Source organism: Chiloscyllium punctatum, chromosome 39 (assembly GCF_047496795.1).
Source record: "Chiloscyllium punctatum isolate Juve2018m chromosome 39, sChiPun1.3, whole genome shotgun sequence".
Classification (NCBI taxonomy): domain Eukaryota; kingdom Metazoa; phylum Chordata; class Chondrichthyes; order Orectolobiformes; family Hemiscylliidae; genus Chiloscyllium; species Chiloscyllium punctatum.
In genome coordinates, this window is record NC_092777.1 from 44485535 (window position 1) to 44506368 (window position 20834).

The 20834-nt window shown below is 38.7% G+C and overlaps 1 protein-coding gene across 1 annotated transcript; it reads left to right on the plus strand.

Moving 5' to 3' along the window:
* Positions 1–3642: 3642 nt before the first annotated feature.
* Positions 3643–20178, plus strand: LOC140464228 (putative cleavage and polyadenylation specificity factor subunit 4-like protein). Its single transcript, XM_072559071.1, has 8 exons — positions 3643–3745; positions 6023–6073; positions 8352–8504; positions 10320–10415; positions 13810–13903; positions 15538–15577; positions 18772–18861; positions 19782–20178. The coding sequence occupies exons 1-7, from the start codon at positions 3643–3645 to the stop codon at positions 18826–18828; spliced, it is 594 nt and encodes a 197-aa protein (XP_072415172.1). The 3' UTR covers positions 18829–18861; positions 19782–20178.
* Positions 20179–20834: the final 656 nt, after the last annotated feature.

The window sequence follows — 20834 nt, forward strand, 5'->3', positions numbered from 1 at the left end:
CAGGTGATCCCAGGATAAAATGGAGTGCGAGACATCTATACCTTCAGGTCACATACCATGAAGCAGTGATGGTAACACGAAGATATCTCTTAAAGGCATACTGTCTGTGAGACAGAACACAGCAGCCTCAAAAGTAGCAATAGAAAATTGTTCCATATCTTGCAGTTAATGTCAAAGTGACAGCACTCATCACTGCCCTCAAAGAAAGTTGTTGATGAATATCTATTTCTGCAATTTGAATTTCACCTTTCACAACATTAATTTCAACACTGTACTCCAGCACATATATAGGAGCCTTGGCTTAGTGTCTCATTGGAAACTGGTTGATTCAGAGTGTGCAGTTCTCCCTTGGTACCATACTGGTGTGTCAGTCTAAGTCTTTGTGCTCAGCTCTCTGGAGTGAACACATGACATTCTGATTCTGGTAACCATAACGCCATTGAACAATGGCTGACATGGGAATAAAGGAAAATTTTAAACTTTCATACTGGATGTTCTGCTTCTCCTGGTCTATAAATTCAAGTATGTATTCAAGTCAATATCATAGAATGATGTGTTTTCTGGGAACATATTAGACTTAGTGATGAGTAACGAACCAGAATTAGTTCACAATTTGAAAGTAAGGAATTACCTTGGAAACAGTGAACATCATATAATTGAATTTCTTATTAAATTTGAAGATATGAGCCAGGATTCTAGAATTTAAAGGAAGGTAAATTTCGAATAGAAGAAAAATAAATTGACTCAAGGAAAAAGGGCTACATTGTAGATAGGTAAATCTAAAATCACCAGCAAATATTCAAATTTCCTTCATGTTGTAAATAAGGAACTTGTGAAAATCTATTCAGTCTATATGGGACATACACAAAACTACATGTATTGAATTAATTAGCACCATATAGTAAGGTGAAAGATACTATGACCGGAAGCAGTCGAGTGCGTGGAGCTGAAAAAGCACAGCAGGTCAGGCAGCATCCAAGGAGCAGGAAAATCAACATTTCAGGCAAAAGCCCTTTATCATAAATGAGTCTGGGAGCCTTGGGGTGGAGAGATAAATAGGAGGGGAGCGGGGCTGGTTGTGGGAGGAGGGGTAGTTAGCTAAGAGTGCAATAGGTGGATGGAGGTGGAGGTCATGGTGATAAGTTGGAGAGGAGGGTGGAGCGGATAGGTGGGAAGGAAGATGGACATGTAGGACATGTCGGACATGTCATGAGGATGGTGTCAAGTTGGAAGGTTGGAACTGGAGTAAGGTAGGAGGGAGGGGAAATGGGGAAACTGGTGAAATCCACATTATTGCCAAGTGGTGGGAGGATCCCGAGGCAGAAGATGAGGCATTCTTCCTCCAGGCATCAGATGGTTAGAGTGTGGCGATGGAGGAGGCCTAGGACCAGCATGTCCTCGGCGGAGTGGGATGGGGAGGTGACAGCCACAGGGTGGTGGGGTGTCCTGGAGATGTTCTCTGAAGTGTTCTACGAATAGGCATCCTATCTCCCCAATATAGAGGAGACCACATTGGGAGCAACAGATATACTAAATGACATGTGGAAGTGCAGATGAAAGTCTGATGGATGTGGAAGGCTCCTTTGGGGCTTCGGACAGAGGTGTGGGGGTGGGGGGGAGGGGGTGTGTAGAGGTGTGTGTGCAGGTTTTGCAGTTCCTGTGGTGGAAGGAGTTGTAATCCAGGTAGCTGTGGGAGTTGGTGGGTTTGTAGAAAATGTCAGTGTTGAGTCGGTCACTGTTGATCGAGATGGAGAGGTTCAGGAAGGGGAGGGAGGTGTCTGAGGTGGTCCAGGTGAATTTACGGTCGGGGTGGAATGTGTTGGTGAAGTTGATGAACTGTTCAACCTCCTTGTGGAAACACGAGGTGGTGCAGTCATCAATGTAGCGGAGGAAGAGGTAGGGAGTGGTGCCAGTGTAACTGCGGAAGATGGACTGTTCTATGTAGCCAACAAAGAGACAGGCATAGCTGGAGCCCATGTGGGTGCCCATGGCTACCCTTTCATCTCGAGGAAGTGGGAGGATTCAAAGGAGAAATTATTAAGGATGAGGACCAGCCTTAATGTTTGTTCAGCCAAACAACTTAGAGTGTCAGTGAAAGGCTACTGGTGGAGACACCTGGAAAGGAAGGAACAGAGGGCTTAGAGGCCCTGGTCATGGCGGATGGAAGTATATGACCAGAAGCATGCTATTCCATAAACAGGAGGTTAATTGGTTCAGTTGATGGGATGGATTGTTTGTGATTCCGTATAACCCCAACATGGTGGGCTCAATTCCAATTCCAACTGAGGTGACCATGAAGGTCCCACGTTCTCAAATTCACCCTACATTGGGGGTGTGGTGACCCTTAGGTTTATCTCACCATCTCCCTCTCTACCTAATGAAAAAGCAACCCTCTGGGTATATGGTGATTTTACCTCTTCCAACACCAGACTATGATAGCTCTCTCTATCGGCTTATCACATCATGTGTCCTCTAACATAAACTGTGAACCTCTGCTCTAAATTCTGTCTTTTACAATCTTATACTCTACAACCACCTAATGAAGGAGGAGTGCTCCAAAAGCTAATGCTTCCAAATAAACTTGTTGGATTATAACCTGGTGTTGTGATCTTTTTTAACCTCAAATGAAGTCATCCATAAAAATAAAATAACTTATACTTTTAAAGGTAACTGCATTTACTTTTGTTGATTATGTATAGTTCATATATTTGTAAGTTAAGGCAATAGTATTACAGCATCAACTTAGACTCACACACATTAACAATTTGATGTCAACAGCAACATTGATGCCAAGGGCTACATAAGAACATGAATATGATTGGACATTACAGCAAGAAATACTTATAAACTGCTTGCAATCAAAGTACACAGCAGTGTGCAATAGACAAGATTGTACAGTTATACAGCACAGAAGCCGACCCTTCAGTCCAACTCATCCATGCTGACCAAACTTCCCAAAGTAAACAACTACTTTTGCCTGTGTTTGGCCCACATCCCTTGAAACCTTTCCTATTCACATTCTTGTCCAATTGTATTTTAAATATTGCATCTACCACTTCCTCTTAGTAGGACCTAGGACCCTCTTACCTTGTAGTTGATAGTGTTGAAAGATTTTCCCTCTTCACTTTCCCAGCAGGAAACGGAACACCCAGCTACGAATGGCCAGAAGCTAATGTAACTGTGATCAAATTCTAACTACACTTCAACTTATAAATTAATCGTTTTTGCCTTTCCCTAACAATGTAATTGCAAAACTCAAAATTACTTTCCAATCCATTACTTCTGCAAATATTTACAGACAATTCACTGAAGCAACAAATTTCAGCACATAAGATTTACCTTAGCTTTCGGTGAACAGCTAATTAAGTCACTAATCCCAGTACTGAATTGTCATGTGACCATTGAAACCCTAAACTTGAAAATCATTAAATTAAATTCTTTAATTGACAAATCTCTATTTACACTATAATCTGCAGTTTATTACAAAAAGTAATTTAAAACAGAATTAATATTTTATAAAGTCCCAGGAGGCCCTGGGCACAGATATGTTTATAAATTAAGTTTGCTAAGGAATATGTTTGTTCCCTAATGTGGATAAGTATTGATCTAGGGGAAAAAAAAGTTAAACTGTAACAGTGAAGGATGCAAGAGTTGGTGGCTGGTTTACAGATGATGAGATTTGATTTTGAAATTGTTCTGGAGCAACAGAGAGGAATTATGGATTTGCCATTTTCTGGCATGGATAGTAAGGAGTTCCTTGTCATCTGAAGATAAAACTTGGGGGGGGAAAAACTCATTCTTGTGCATACTTTCTAAATAATTAAGGCAATTATTCCATTGTTTTCACTGTAATAGAAATGTAATTGTATTTGAAACAAATTTCATTGTTCAACTTTTATATTCTTGTTTTTTTCTTGTTGTTTGCTTTTCTTTTAATCCCTTTGAGAATGGCAAGGTAAGGCCAGCATTAATTATCTGTGACGGTAATGGTGAGTTGCCTTCTTGAACTACTGTAGTTTATGTGGTGTAGCCAAACCTGTAGCACTATTAGGAGGGAGTTCTGGACTGTTGATGCAGGACAATGAAAAGCTATTTTGGAAATCGAATTGGGTCAGACGCTAATGGAAACTTGCAGGTGGTGGTGCTCCCAAGTCACCTACTGCCTTTGTCCTTTTCGCAGTAGTTGTTGCTGTGGAAGGAGTCATGGTAAGATGGTGCATGTGGATGGTGTACACTATAGCCCAGTGCACTGCAATGGACATGTGCAGCTGATTTATGGGTTTCTTTGTATTGGATGATATTGATCTTCCTGAATATTGTTGGAGTTGAACTCATCTGGGCAAGTGAGATACTATGTGTTTTTCTTTACAGGCTGCTTTGTGCCTGAAAGAGATCAATCTTTAGGAAAGGTTTAAAGGTTAAATTTTCCAATATCTGAAATTGTTGAAGGAAGATTATGCCTTGACCTATAATAAATTATCCTGTTGTTCACTTGTTCAAATTTCACCCAATACTTTGAAACTGAGTTTCAAATACTTAAAGTTGACAACAATCTCAAAATGATGCCATGAAAGTTAATAACAAGATATTTCACCTTGGCCAAACTCCTGTAAGTCTGAATCCCTGTATTAGTGTTTATTTTGCCCTTGTAAGTGTTCATGAATTTTTTTAAAGTGAGGGTTTTGAATTCTTTTGGAGAAAGAGGACTAGATTGAAAGATGGGCAGCATGGTGGCACAGTGGTTAGCACTGCTGCCTCACAGCACCAGAGACCTGGGTTCAGTTCCCGCCTCCGGCGACTGACTGTGCAAACTCCACACAGTCATTCTCCCTGTGTCTGCATGGGTTTCCTCCGGGTGCTCCGGTTTCCTCCCACAATCCAAAAATGTGCAGGTTAGGTGAATTGGCCAAGCTAAATTGCCTGTAATGTTAGGTGAGTCGGCGGGTCAGTGTGGACTTGTTGGGCCGAAGGGCCTGTTTCCACGCTGTAACTAATCTAATCAATTTCAGCAGATGTGACTTGAGTTTTTTAAATTAATTAGGACTTAAGTTCTAATTAATAAGTAAATAGGATCTGATGCTACTTAATGACTGCATCATACAACAAAATGGCAGTTCATGATTTTGGTTCCAAACTATTCAGCAATATTAGTATTTATCTCAACTACAGAATTCTACTGCCTTCCTTGGAAATGGAGATTGGGCTTTAGGCTCTTATTAGGGACTGGGTAGGCTCCAGGATGATTGGCCTAGAATTGGCTGACTGTAAACAATCTAAAACTTTACATTACATTATCTTTGATCTAGAGTACACTGTGGCACTTTGGATGATTCACGAGCCAGTCTAGTTTCCTGATGGGGAGGGATTTTATCTTTTTTTTTTCAACTCTGACTCCTGCTAGCTAATTCACTAAAGAGAAAATGACCAAATCTTGCAGGTTGGGCAGCAGGAAATATTAAAAATAAACTGTGGATAGTTCTCCTCCCTTTGACACCAGCAACATTCCAACCTGTATTTAAGATATTACTTTATCATCTTACTTTTGGATCTTTGATTACAGATGTGCATTTCAGAAAAAGGTAAATGGTGCACTCCATATTTAAAAAATGAAAATTTCAAGTTATGTGAATGCAATTGATACTAGTATGAATTTTGGAAAATTACGTAAGCACTTGCTGATGAAGTGCATCTCGATGGAGGTACGGCTAAAATACTAGATGCTTAGGTTTGTATCAGCACAGTAAAAGTTCAACATCTTCAGTGTGCACTAAGACGTTGTTATAAGCCTGTAAGGTAGTTAGTGTCCCTGTAATACAAAAATGGAACAGCTAGACGAATGGTATAAAATGTGAGCTCTTAATAGGTGTGAGCGGGGGAAAAAAAAGTTAGTATTGTGCATTAACAACAAAAATGTGAGAAATCCATTTAAGCAAAGTGCTGTATAAAAGCTCATGGATAGTGAAATATATGCCAGTAATAGTAGTCTTGAGTTCCCTATAAATGTTGTGATCTTTCTTTGCAGGATCTAGTTCAGCTGTTTGTGAGCTTTTCATTAAAGGTAAATGCTTAAAAGGTAAGATACTAATGAAACAAAGACATCATTCAAGTATTGAGATGTGATCCCTTGTTGATAAATAGAACTGCTATCAGTTATGGAATTGGGCTGAATCAATTTTGAATCTTGAATGAAAACTTAAGCAAGTGTAGTTTGGAATGATCTGTGACCATGTCATTAATATGTGGCAAGGGAAATGTTGATCTGCACACTAAGTCTGTTTTATAATGTGACTGATGCAAAGTGGAATTGTTATTTATTTTAAAGCGGTTCCATTGATCACCAACCATTTTGGTCACTGCATTTTCAGAATTGCTCTTTTCATTGGTGATCACCACAGCGGCTCAGTGGTTAGCACTGCTGCTTCACAGTACCAGGGACCTGGATTTGATTCCATCCTCTGGCAACTGTCTGTGTGGAATTTACACATTCTGCTTGCGTTTGCCTGAGTTTCCTCTGGTGCTCCAGTTTCCTCCCATAGCCTAAAAAATGTGCAAGTGGATTGGCCATGTTAAATTGCCAAGTGTCTGGGATGTGCAGGCTAGGTGGATTAGCCAGTGAAAATGTGGGATTATAAGGATGGGGTAGGTGCATGGGTCTGGGTCAGATGCTCTTTGGAAGGTTAGTGTGGGCCCAATGGACCTTCCATACTGTAGGTGTTCTGATTTAGTAAAACAAAATACATAACTCTTCTTCACAAGTTTCCAGAAAAAAAATGTATTGGACTCAGCCAAACCCCTTCAAAATATGTTAGGATAGCCTAAACCTAACCTTTTTTCTCTCAAAGGTAAAATGCATTCCAGATGCAAATTAAGAAAAACATACTTCATTTTTTTAATTTTGTCTGTATTTTAACTGTGGTTTAAGAATAAAGAAAAATTAGTTTAACTGTAACTGAAATGTTTATCAAAAGAATATATATTCAGTACTATTAATTAACACTTCTAATATAGTAGCATCCCATAACCACACCCTTAACAAAGGCAAATTCAGTCAAATAGATTGTTTCACATACAATTCTAGCAGCAGGAAGAGGAACCCCAGCTTTTAGCTGTAAGAGAGGAATAAGAGCTTGCACTTTCAGTTTAGTTGTCAGCAGTTGCTGGAATCTCTAAAAATAAAAATCCTTGTTCTGGGGGAGCTTGACCTCACCCATTCAGGCTGCTTCAAATTTTCCAACATCTTAATAAGACCCAAGGCCTCAAGCTTTATTGGCTTTGAGCAGACTTTAGTGCTCAACCTCTGTCTCAAACTAAGTTCACGAGGGGGCGGGGAAAGGACAAAATGCACTTCCTAAAGCTATGGTATTGTCAAAAGAATTATAATATAGAATTGTTGGTGTGTAGCGTTGTGAAAGCATCAATGTAGGGAGTAGTTAGATAATAATTTGACCATAATGAAATGACATTCTGCCCCTCTAAGGTGGCACAATGGAGGAAAAAGAACACTTAGTTAAGGTTTTCTCCACAATGATTAAGTATCTCTTTAATAAAATTATTATTACAGCTTAGCCTTTTTTTTCAGAAATATATTGTTGAAAACTAAATTGTAGACTTTTACTTTATCCCCAGTAACAACCCTTAGGGGATAGTTAATCAAATGTATTCAAGGGTTTAACCAGCTTTACCCCATTTATTCCTTTAAAAACTTGGCCTGTAAAATTTTCCCACTTCCCCAACTGAGCTGGATGTAAGTACTTGACTGTGTATAATCTGATATCTTGGCAAAGAGACTTTGTTTGTTTCAAATCAAAGTCTCCCCTGTGCCCACCTTTCATCACTGAATAAAAATTGTTTATTCAATGTCCAGTTGCCCTCTAAAACTGAGGGCAGTTACTATAGAAGTGAATCTCCATATAGAAGTGAATCTCCACCCTGGCAGTGATCACAAAATAGGGTTGCCTTCATTTCTTCATAACTGGGATGGTGTCCTCTGATTTAAAACAAATTGACTTTTAGAAAATTATGGAAATGTTTAAAACAAACCTTGAAAATGATTTGTTTTTATCGTGTAAATTGACAGTTCATTACTACATCCAATATTGCCTGAATATTTGATATTATTTGCTAATTAGTTTTCACATTACAATATCTATGTTCAAACTTGCTGTGTTGCTGTAATGGTAAATGTCAACTTGGTTTTCTTACTAGCATTGCAGGATCATTAGAGGCGCTTTCTACATCTTCTCATAATAGGCATCACCAAACTGAATCTCTCGCTCCTTTTTTTAATAGCACTTTTTTTTTGTATTCCAGTGAATCTCCACTTGTAACTAAACAGTCTTTGTTAATTGTAGATCAAATGTGCCCATTTCGACACACGTGTGGTGACAAGAATGTCGTATGCAAACACTGGCTCCGAAGCCTGTGTAAAAAAGGAGACCAGTGTGAGTTTTTGCATGAGTATGATGAGACTAAGATGCCACGATGCTACTTCTATTCAAAATATGGTAAGCCAATAAAACATGAGCAGATGTAGACCATTCAGCCCTTCAACTCTGCCACTCAATGAGATCACAGTATATTTATTTCTATACATAACTTTGACATGGAAAAAAATGATGCTGACATGTGATGCCAAGGGCTGAAGTCTCCAGTAGAGTCATTCATCAAATATGGAAAGATCTGAAAGAACTCCTGAATTGAGATGGTCTGTAGAAAGTATAGAAGCTTACAGAAATAATTGCAACTAATGTTGAGCCCTACAAATGAAGACCAGAATGTTTCCTGTTTTAGCTAGAGTTTCTGCCCATTAACTTTAAAATCACTTTAAAATCAGTACACTGGAAAACTGTCATTGACAAAATAAGTCTGAATGTACGCCATTGATTCTTATACTGACTGAGAAATACATAAAATGGAAAAGTTAGTTGGCTAGTGTTTCTGGAAAATCCTGGTTTACGTTTTGGGTACAATTTCTAACTGACAACATTGCAAGGGCAAATCACTGGTTTGATATTTTACATGAAAGTACATTTTTGAATAACTGGCCTGAATTTTACCAAAGGGTGTTAATACGTGCAAGTAGGCCTTTGCATTCATTTGCAAGATTCTCATGTCTCCATTCAAACCCTTGGTGCAAAGTCAGACTTTTTTTGTCTCGAAATGGATAAGCAAATATTTCCAATCTGTCATGTTTTACCAACTAATTCACCATTGTTCACATCTTTTGAGGGCTTGGATAATACTGTTTGGGTTTTCAAATACTTCAGTGGGCAAATGCCATTTGGTGTGGAATTAAATGACAAAGACTACAAACGTTTAAAGTTCCATCATGGTCTGTCCCTCTAAGGTGGCACTATGGAGGAAGGGAGGCATCAGTTAAGGTTTTATCCACAATCATGAAGATTGAGCTAAACCAGGATTGGGGATGGCTGCACTGATTCGACTGCTGGGAGTTCTGAAGAGGCATGCTGGACTCTCAGCACTAACTCTGTTTTTCTCTCCACATGTCTCCAGACTTGCTGATTTTTTTTTTCCCAGCATTTTGTTTCTGTTGCTTGGAGCACCTATTGGAAAATGACCTTTGTTGCTCTTTTATTTTTCAAATAAATGCATGGTCAGAAATTATGGGCAGATGTTGGTAGATTTTTTTGATTGGTGCTTGTCCTGTATTCCTGATGAAGGGCTTTTGCCCGAAACGTCGATTTTCCTGCTCCTCGGATGCTGCCTGAACTGCTGTGCTTTTCCAGCACCACTATTCCAGAATCTGGTTTCCAGCATCTGTAGTTATTGTTTTTACCTGCTTGTAGGGGAAAAAAACATTTGACGTGGGATGATAGTGAAAATCTAGGCTATGCTTTTAAATTTTGCACACGCTGCAAGGATCTTGACCAAGGTGCTAGAAAAAATTTTGTAACTGGTGGCCCCTTTCCCCAGCATGGGGCAAGGAAATAAATATGGAAGAAATTGCATTTATAAACCTGTCTTACAGTACTTGTACTGTTGCTCCCTTAAAATGATAAAGGATTAAGAAGGAGGAATCCATAGCAATTCTGAATAGTCCAAAAGAATCATTGGGGGAGGAGATTCAAATAAATTTTGTTACAGCCTCTTCCATTTTCAAAGCAGCAGGGCTTGTTCAATCTGTCCATAGCTGGGAATCAATGTATCTTTTTCTTGACACCTTCCCAGCGTCCAACTAAGATTTAAATCTTTGATACGGTGCTTTTCAGTCAAAATCTGCTCCATCCCTTTTAAATGCAAATAATAAGATTGGGGCACAGACCAGACTGAGTCACATGACTTGCCTATTTTGGATGCAGGTGAATGCAATAAACAAGAGTGTCCTTTCCTACACCTCAATTCACGAATGCAAATTCCAGACTGCCCCTGGTATGACCGAGGGTTCTGTAAATATGGTAAGTAACTGCAGACTTTAATTTTTCACTTTGCTCAATACTGGCCTTGTTCCTAATTCTCTACTGCTACAGATGTGAATTCATCTTCGAGCACAAACATTCTGACTATAACAAACTATATTGCTGTTCTCTCACTGCTGTGCTGTTGAAATCCTAGAATTTTCTCTCTAACAGCACTGGGGTGGTACATCACAAGGACTGCAGTGATTCAAGAAGTCAGCTCACTACTACCCCCTGGAGGACAATTACAGGTGGACAATAAATGTCAGCAATGTCCACGAGTCATGACAACTTTATTTTTAAATGTACTCTAAATCCTTCACGGTCCAAATTCTGACCAGCACCTTTTTTAATTCTCTAGAAAATATTTTTTTACACTCAAGCAGGATTATTCCATGTTATATTAATGAGTTTTTTTTTAACTGCCGCTGTTTGTTTATGTAGAAGTATCTAAAAATAAACTGTTACCTCCTGCTGGTCATCTGCAGAGCAATTAGCACTATAATATTGTGTTCAATCCTGCTGCAGTTTATCAACAGAAATAGTTTGCTACTCACTTTCAGTGTTTTGTTTTTAATTCACTGGTGGACTGTGTACATTACTGGCTGAACTGCTGCAGTCCATGTGCTGTAGGTTGACTCACATTACTCCTTGGGGAGGGGATTCTGGGATCTTGATGCAACAGCAGTGAATTAAGAACTATCTATTTCCAAGTCCAGGTGGTGAGTGCCTCAGCGGGTAACCTGCAGATGGTGGTGTTCCCATGTATCAGCTGCCCTGGTCCTTCTAGATGGAAGTGGTCTGGAGGTTGAAGAATTTCTGCAGTGCATCTTGTAGATACTACATACTGCTGCTACTGAGCATTAGTAGTGGAGGGAGTGGATGCTTGTGTATGTGGTGCCTATGAAAATACTTGTTTTAAAGCTTTTTGAATGTTGTTGGAGCTGCATTGATCCAGGCAGGTGAGGTTTCCATCACATTCCTGATTTGTGCCTTATAGAAGGTAGACAGGATTTAGTGAGTTACATAGAACATAGAAAAGTACAGGTAGATCAGGCCCTTTGGCCCACTATATTGTGCCAAGACTTAATCCTAATGTAAAATATAGTAACTTAACCTATGCACCCCTAAACTCACTGCTATCCATGTGCATGTCCAGCAGTCGCTTAAATGTCCCCAAAGACTTCACTTCCACCACCTCAACTGGTAATGCATTCATGACTGTGTAAAGAACCTACCTCTGACGTCTCCTTTATACCTTCCTCCTAATCTTCAAACTATGACTTCTCGTACCAGTCAATCCTGCCCTGGGGAAAAGTCTCTGGCTATTGACTCAATCTATTCCTCATTATTTTGTACACGTCGATCAGGTCTCCTCTCTTCCTCCTCCTCTCCAGAGAGAAAAGTCCGAGCTTATTCAGCCTTTCTTCATACAGCAAGCCCTCCAGTCCAGGCAGCATCCTGGTAAACCTTCTTTGCACCCTCTCCAAAGCCTCTGTATCTTTCCTATTACTCACCATAGTATTCCTATTCCTCTGACCTGCTTTTGCAGCCATTGTCATGTGCTGAGTTTCTGGTCAGTGATAACCCCAAGGATGCTGATAATGGAGGGTTCAGTGATGGTAATACCATTTGAATGTCAAGGGGCAGTGGTTCAATTGTTTTTTATTGGAGATGGTCATTGCCTGGCACTTTTGTGGTGTGAGTATTACTTGCTACTTGTCAGCCCAAGCCTGAACATTGTCCAGATCCTAATATATTGAACATGGACTGCTTCAGTATCTGAAGTTGCAAATGGTACTGAACATTTTGCAATCATTGTTGAATATCCCCACATCTGACCTGACCTTATGGTGGAGGGAAGGTCATTGGGGCAACTAAAGATGGTTGGGCCTTGGGCACTACCCTGAGGAACCCCTGCAGAGATGATCTATAGCTGAGGTGCCCTGCAATTTTCATTCTTTTTCAGTTAATTCTGATTTTTTTTCTTTTGAAAGACCCACTTGAATCTGTCTCTTCCATGCTCTCTCGTTTCCAGACTGTAATCACTCACTGCATTAAAATGGTTTGTTCTCCTTTTTGTTTGTTCACCCCAATCAGATCAAGTCAGTGTCCTGTAGTTCATGAACTTTCCACCAAAGGAATAAATAGCTTCAATTTCTACAGACTGAATCATTGGAAATTTCATAGTTTGTAAACAAGCATAAAATGTCTTGCTAGCATGGTTACCACGTTTTCTCAATCAGAAACAGCATGTGCATAACGCAAAGTAGAGTGGGCAACACTTCTGATGAATGCTGAAAACTCTTGCATTAGTTTCCCACAATGCAAGTCACATCAAAGAGAAAATAGTTCTGATTTGATTAATGATGAAATTGGGAGAATTAGAAACCTTGAGACAAAATTTAAACAGCAGAAATGTTGCCCACTCTACTTTGCGTTATGCACACGCTGTTTCTGTTTGGAAAAACGTGGTAACCATGCTAGCAAGACATTTTATGCTTGTTTACAAACAATGAAGTTTTTTCAGTTTTCATTAAACTGTTTGCTCAGATTTGATTGAAGCTTAAGGTGAAGGTAGGGCTGTGTTCTAAACTACTCTTATCTTTAATAAATTAAGTGTATTCAACCCTTTTATCCTTTTAGTATATCTGATTCTGTTGTCTTCTCTATTTGTATTATGATTATTATTATAATAAGTTTGCATATGTTTCTCAAACCCATCTTGAATCTCTTTGTCTTCATACATTTCAAATATAAAAATAGAAATTACTTCTGCAGCAGGTCCATTATTTCAAGAGCAATATTGTAAGTTGATGCTTAAGATCCTCCATAAAGGGTTCAGTAGAAACAGCAAACTAATGTTTTTTTGACACAGATGTAAACTTCCAGAGTTTGCAGTGTCTTATTTGATCTCAATTATTACAGGTAGTCTTTCCAGTTTACAATCCATTGGGAATGCTGACGCCCCCCAAAAAAATCATTATCAGCTTTGCATTTTGAAGTAACTTTTATTTTCCCTTTAAACCAAAACCATTTAAGTTTCATTTGTTGAATGAATAGTTCTTTTGCTATGTTTATTACTGGTAAACTGTATATTGGGAACTAAGAGCTGTGCCAATTGCAAGCAGAGGGCTAAACTCACGATAGACATGGCATCTGGACTGACCTTGTGTGACTTTTGTAAATTGCTTGGCTTTAGTACTTCAGATTATTGAACAGCTTTGAATGTAGGGATGGACCATCTACACTTTAAAAGCAACAACTGGGAACTAATGACAATACATTGACATTTTTAAAAGATGTGCATGTATAAATTTTTAAATTTGCAAAAGTAGTGTGAATTGACAATATAGTTTACAAAATTCACTCCACTGATCTATTTCTGTGGCAGGCCCACTGTGCAAAAACAAACACACCAGGAAGATAATCTGTGAGAATTATCTGGCTGGTTACTGCCCTGAAGGAACAGCATGTAAATTTTCACAGTAAGTTTTCTCCAAATTATATTAGGTAGTGCTGTCCTTGGCTAGTTGTTACAATTGATAGCCGGACAAAACTTTTTAATTTAGTTAAATTAAAATTAAATCTGTTGAAATATCAAATAACATTATCAAATGTTTATTTGTCAAACTTTTTTGAGTCTTTTAATCAGTTGAGTCAGTACTGCACTTGCATCTGACCAAGGAAGTTGTGGGTTCAAACCTCCCTTCAGCACTTGTCAGTGTAATGTCAGAGCTACTGAGGGAGTGCAGCATCATTAGGTATGCTCTAATTCATGAGGTGTTTATTGGGCAAACTCTAGATCTTGTTTTGTGTACAAGACTCCATGGCACTTTGAGGCTGAGGAACTCTCCTTCAATTGACATCAATTGCTCATTTCTATCCTTTGTGGTTTGTGATATCTTGCTGGGTACAACTTAGTAGCTGTGTTGGCAACCCAGCAAGATGGTTAACCAGGAGTGAACTACAATTGAGGTGCTCTGATATGCCAAGGGATATATAATTACTGGTTATATCAGACCAGTAGAATACAGTCTTGGTCATAGATGTACAGCACAGAAATAGACCCTTTGGTCCAACTCATCCATGCTGACCAGATATCCCAACCCATTCTAGTACCACCTGCCAGCACCCAGCCCACATCCCTCCAAACCCTTCCTATTCATATACCCATCCAGATGCCTTTTAACTGTTGCAACTATATATGCTCCATCACTTTTTCTCTGGCAGGTCATTCCATACACACTCCACCCTCTGCATGAGAAAGTTGCCCTTAGGTCCCTTTTATATCTTTTCCCCCTCCTAAAACTATTCCCTGTAATTCTGGACCTGCATGTTATCAAGCTTCCTGAGTGATTTTGTAATTGCATTCACCCAGTTATGTAGAGGCTATTCCATCACACTCTCTCAATTTATGCCTTTTAGATAGTGGATAGGAGTCACTTGACAGGATTCCCAGCCTCTGACCTGCTCTTGTAGCCATGATGTTTGATTGTCCAGAAACTGAGCCAATGGTAACCCCACAAGAAGAGATTGGGGAAATCCATGCTCAAAATGTCTTTGAACACTAAAAGGTAATTACAAGGTGCTGTGTTGTTGGAGATGGGAGTTATCAGCCTAAGTCTCAATTTTGACCCATGTTTTGTTGTATTTGGACACCAAATGCTTCAGTATCTGAAGAGTTGTGAATGTTGAGGAATAGTGTGCAGTTATCAAACAGCCCCATTTCTCACCTAATGGTGGTGGGGAAGCATTAATGAAACCGCTAAAGATGATTGGGCCCAGCATACTAGCCTGAGGATCTCCTACAATGATGTCCTAGAGCAGAGATGATTGGTCTCCAACAACCACTAATATTTTCCTTATTCTAGGAATGACACCAACCGGCAGATGGTTTTCTACTTGATTCCCATTTGACTTCAGTTTTGCTGGGTTCCTTGTTACCCCACACTTCTGAATGTTGCCTTGATGTCAAGTGCAGTCACTTCCCTACCCCCTATCAAAAGAAAGAAATACGCAGTAAGGGGAATTTAAAAAAAGACTTGTATCAATGCAGGAAGAACTTTTTTTTTCTGGAGCCAAATAGTTAATAACTAATTACTTATCGCATGTTTTTCAGTCCAGGTAATGAATTTACTGATTGGAACAGTGACCTAAAGGTACATTTCAAGCATGTATTTTCTCTTGAATAGGCTTCACTGAAGCAGTAGTTGTTGAATGTGTGCATTGTTACTGATACAAAAATTGTTTGTTTAATGACTAGCAATGTTTAGAGTTGTGGTCTATTGACAAAAGAAAAATTGTATACATTAAGATACCTTAAAAATCCAAGGTTTTATGATTTATTTACAGGATTTGGCATCGGGAGTTGGTTATGCTGATGGCTAAATGAAAGTCTAGATATTCTTTACTTCAGAAAAACAAAATATATATTGTGAATAAATATTTTTTTTAATTTGCAGAGTGCAAAGCTTTTAAGCACAAAAATCAAGGAGTGGAGTCAGTAGCGTTCACTGCCAGGTTACTTCAACATATTTACTTCCAACCACTTTTAAAATTTGTCTGGTATTTTAATTTGAAGTCTCCATTCTAATTCTGAATGGGCAGAAATGTTTCATTTCAATTACCACATGAATAGGACTGATAACATAATTCAGTTGGTATTTTAAAATACACCAGTCATTTTGATTGGCATTCATGATATTAATTTAACTTCATTTAAAGTGAGAAGGTAGCAAACTGTCCACTCCCTAAATATCATTTAGAAACAGTATCCCTTCTCTATTTTTTTAGTAAAAATGGAAGTGAAATGTGAATGCTAAAAAAGAATAAATTAAATGAGCTAATCACTCCTAAAATAGTTTAAAAGTAAATTAGATTCAAAGGTCAAACTGGAGTTAACACCATGAAGAGAAGAAAGTCCACACCTTTTTAAAAAAAGTAATGGAACAAGTTTATAAAATTATTTTTTAAGGTCCCCTGGACCAGATGGGATTTATCCAAGGATTCTCTGGGAAGCTAGGGAGGAGATTGCCAAGCTTTGATCTTTGTCCACAGGAATAGTGCAGGAAGACTGAAGGATAGCAAATCTTATCCCCTTAAGAAGAGTAGAGACAACCCCTGGAAATCATAGACCAGTGAGCCTTACTTTGGTTGCTGGTAAAGTGTGGAAAAGGTTATAAGAGTTTATAATGCTCTAGAGGGGAAGAAGTTGATTAGGGATAGCCAATACTATTTTGTGAAGGGTAAGTCATGCTTCACAAACCTTATCGGGTTCCGAGAAGGTGACCAGACAGGTGGATGAGGGTAAAGCAGTTGATATGGTGTATGTGGATTTTAGTAAGGGGTTTGATAAGGTTCCCCACAGTAGGCTATTGCACAAAATACATAGGCATGGGATTGAGGGTGATTTAATGGTTCGAATCAGAAATTGACTAGCTGAAAGACTGAAATGTTCATCTTGGAGTTCAGTTACTAGTGGTGTGCCATCAGGATCTGTTCTGGGTCCACTGTTGGTCATTTATATAAATGACATATATTAGGGCATGGAAGGATGGGTTAGTAAATTTTGAGAATAATACTAAGGTTGGTAGAGTTGTGGCTGGTGATGAAGCATGTTGTAGATTAGACACTTAAATAAGCTGCACAGCTGGGCTGAGAGTGGAAAAGTGAGGTGATTCACTTTGGAATGAGTAACAGGATTGCAGAGTATTGGGCTAATGGTAAGATTCTTTGTAGTGTAGATGAGCAGAGAGATCTGGGTCCAAGTACATAGATCCTTGAAAGTTGCCACCAAAATTGATGAGATTGTTAAGAAACCATATGGTGTTAACTTTTATTGGTACAGGGATTGGGTTTTGGGACCATGCTGCAGCTGTACAAAACTCTGGTGTGGCCACATTTGAAGTATTGCATGCAGTTCTGGTCACTGCGTTATAAGAAGGATGTGGAAGCTTTGGAAAGAGTTCAGAGGAGATTTACTAGGATGTTTCCTGGTATGGAGGGAAAGTCTTCGAGGAAAGGCTGAGGGACTTGAAGCTGTTTTCGTTAGAGAGAAGGAGGTTGAGATTACTTAATTGAGATATAAGATAATCAGAGGGTTAGATAGGATGGACAGAGCCATCCTGGTGATGGCTAGCATGAGGGGACATAGCTTTAAATCGAGGGGTGATAGATATAGGTCAGATGTCAGGTAGTTTCTTTACTCTGTAGTAGGGGCATGGAATGCTCTGCCTGCAACTGTAGTAAACTCGCCAATTTTCAGGGCATTTAAATGGTCATTGGATAGGCATGTGGATGAGAATGGAGTAGCGTCGGTTAAATGGGCTTCAGATTGTTGCACCAACCTGTGGAACCATCAAGGGTCAAAGGACCTGTACTGCACTGTTATGCTCTAATAGTTATTATTCAGCCATAAAATGTTTACTGTCCAATGGGATTGAATGTTTGGAAACCATTTAATGTTTGCATCAATTCACTGATCTAGTTTTCAACCGTTAAGTTTTAACATGGAGTATCAATCCAAATGTGCATTTTCATAATTCATTGATAACTATATGAAGAAATTTCCCTCCAGTGGAATGACCTAAGTGAAGATTTCTTTCAGGGAACAAATGGAAAATTAGTCCCTATCAACAGATAAGATTGCTCTTAGCATGAATTTCAGATGTTGTAAGATTGCAAGGCAGCATGTCTGAAAAATGAATGATTAAACCATTACTTCCCACCAACTCTGTTTGAGGATTTTATTTCCCCAGCAAAACATATTGGCTTTGAAATTGATTTTGACCACCAGCATCAGCGATATACAAATACTTGTACTGTCCATAGCTTGAACACACAGCACATAACTTTTGTGAACCGATTTGTGGAAAACACACAACACAGCTCACTGGTTGAATGTTTGGTTTGAGAAACAGCATAAAACATGAGTTATGTTAACATGGTAAAAATCAGAAATGAAGGCAAGCATTTATTGATATCCTTTTGCCTGGGCCACTTCCAAATTGTCACTGTTTTGCTGTTTGCTTCCAGCAAACATTAACATAAATTTCCCATGGAGAATCCGTACACCGGTCCAATTTAGCCGTTTAATACATCCTCTTCCATGAAGGAAAACCGGTTATGATATTCTCCCAAATTTAGCTTAAGAAGGTCAGAATTGTATGTTGAATATTCTAAAAGCACTGCAAAGGACCTTGACTGTGCAAAGTTTCTCAATCTGTTGTTAGAATATAAAGATCTATGGTAATTATTGAATATTAGAATGAAGAGGCTTCCAAAATTTTCTCTTCACTCAAATAGCACTGATTTTTATCTAACAGCCAAGGTAAAAAACTGTTTTCTTCAATAGGAAATGTCTGAGATTCCACTTTTCACAAAAGACAGCACTGCGGAGACAAAGGTTTAAGGAGGCTGAGTCTGCCAACAAAAATGCTTCAAGGTATAGAACATTTATTTCACATCAACTATAAATATTTAAAATAATTTTCTACCTACTAAATAATTCACAAATGATTACAAATTTTACCATGTTTTTTTTTCTAAAATTGATTGATTCTGATGAGGCTGTCACTGGTTAGGCTAACAGTTATTGCCACAGGGCAGTTAAGAGTCAACCACATATGTTATGGATGTAGAGTCCCATATGGATCAGACCAAGTAAGGATGGCACTTCTTTTCCGCTCTCACCAACACCCCCCCCCCCCCCCCCCCACCACTCCCCATCCAGCCCCACAAAAGATGAGCAAATAGATTCCTGGTGATCATTAGACTCTTAATTCCAGATTGTTATTGAATTCAAGTTCCACCATTGCTGTACATTATCTGGGTCTCTCAATTAACGGTCCAGTGTCAATACCACTGGGCTGTCTCCTCCATATTAATGCTAGTTATTTAATAATGGCGTTACTTGAATCAAAAACTCTTAAGTCTCCAGGTTTTATAAATGAATACTATTTTGTAATTCTACCCATTTTGGTGGGAAGGGAGAAGAGGAGGACTGAGGATAAAGACTCAAAAGATATTCAATTTTTAGTTGAGCAAGTGTTTGTCTCATCCTGTTCTTTCCATTATGAAGTAATTTATTTTTTAACAAATTTGCATATTTGAAGGAGAAAAATACAAAAATGCTTCATGCTATGTTGATCAAGCTGTCCTTGTACATTGGTGTGGCACATTGGAGTTCCTCTTTGTATCTAACAAATGAACTAATTGAGCATGATTTGTTTAAAATAGCTGAAGTAAAAATGTATTCCTAGATCAAATATGAAAATAACCATTTAAAAGCTAAACAAATATTGCTGCTTGAAATTAAATAAATTATTGTGCAACTCAAATTTGAAATTTCTCCTTTGCCTTCAGTGCAGGGAGAAGGGACACCACATGAAGCAATGCAACGACAAATGTCAAACTCCGATAACTACAGCAACTGTGTAAATGGATCTGAAACCCAGGACTGTCAAACAATCTAATGTGCAGAATGACTTTTATCCAGTATTGCAAAAGTTCAAAAATGATGAAAATTTTATTCTCTTTTGCCTTAAGCAACATAAAATCGAGCTTAAAACAGTTTGAATGGAAAGTAGATTATTGTACTAAATCACCGTTTTCATCTTTTCTGTCTTAAGTTTTGTTCTCCTTCCTCAAAGTAATTGAATTTATTGTTTGGCTAGTTCCAACAGCGGGTGCTCACTCAAGAGGTTATTATCCACATGTGGATAATGCTCCTGTAAAGTATCTTGGAGTGGTTTATTATATTAAAGAGCTATATAAATAGAAGCTGCTGTTATTTGCAGATCTGCACTTAAAGCATGAACCATGGACATGGGTCAGGGATCAATCTCCCTATCTGAATTTTTTTCCTTGACCTGATAACACCAATTAGCCCATTCTAGAATTGCTATGACTGTCCCCTACTATGCTGACCCTGGTCTGCTCCACCACTGGACTCTGTCAGATTCACACAGGCTAAAACTCTTGGAGCCACTTAAGTTGCTGCAAATTGTTCTTTAAATCCCAGGTGACCTGTAAAATCTACATAACATCCATAAAATGTAGGAAGCCTAAATGTGGGAGAAAGTCCTTTTTGAAAAGGAGACATTATTGCTAATTCTAAAATGTATGCTTGAAATGCTGTTCTGCAAAATATCAGGAAAGTTAGTTCACTATTTCAGTACAATGGTGCCTCTTAAACTAAGATGTGTGGGATTAATGCCATTTAGTAACCCAATTCCATGCTTTAGGACACTTTCCTTCAGATTTATTTTATTTTCTTAAGCATCCAGCAAGACTGAGATAATGGAGCAAAAGTAGGTCATCTGGCTAATTTTTTTGTTTTACCATTCAATAAAATCATGGCTGATTCTAACAATCCTCCAATCCATTTTCCCATAATCCTTGCTTCTCTACGTCCAT

What these genes read in the sequence shown, in the direction of transcription:
- LOC140464228 (XM_072559071.1), top strand. Translation starts at nt 3,643, where the DNA reads ATGCAAGAGTTGGTGGCTGGTTTACAGATGATGAGATTTGATTTTGAA. An exon ending in GCCATTTTCTGGCATGGATA is followed by an intron (nt 3,746 to 6,022) that starts GTAAGGAGTTCC and finishes CTTTCTTTGCAG; the next exon opens with GATCTAGTTCAGCTGTTTGT. An exon ending in ATTGGAACAGTGACCTAAAG is followed by an intron (nt 15,578 to 18,771) that starts GTACATTTCAAG and finishes TTTCTTCAATAG; the next exon opens with GAAATGTCTGAGATTCCACT.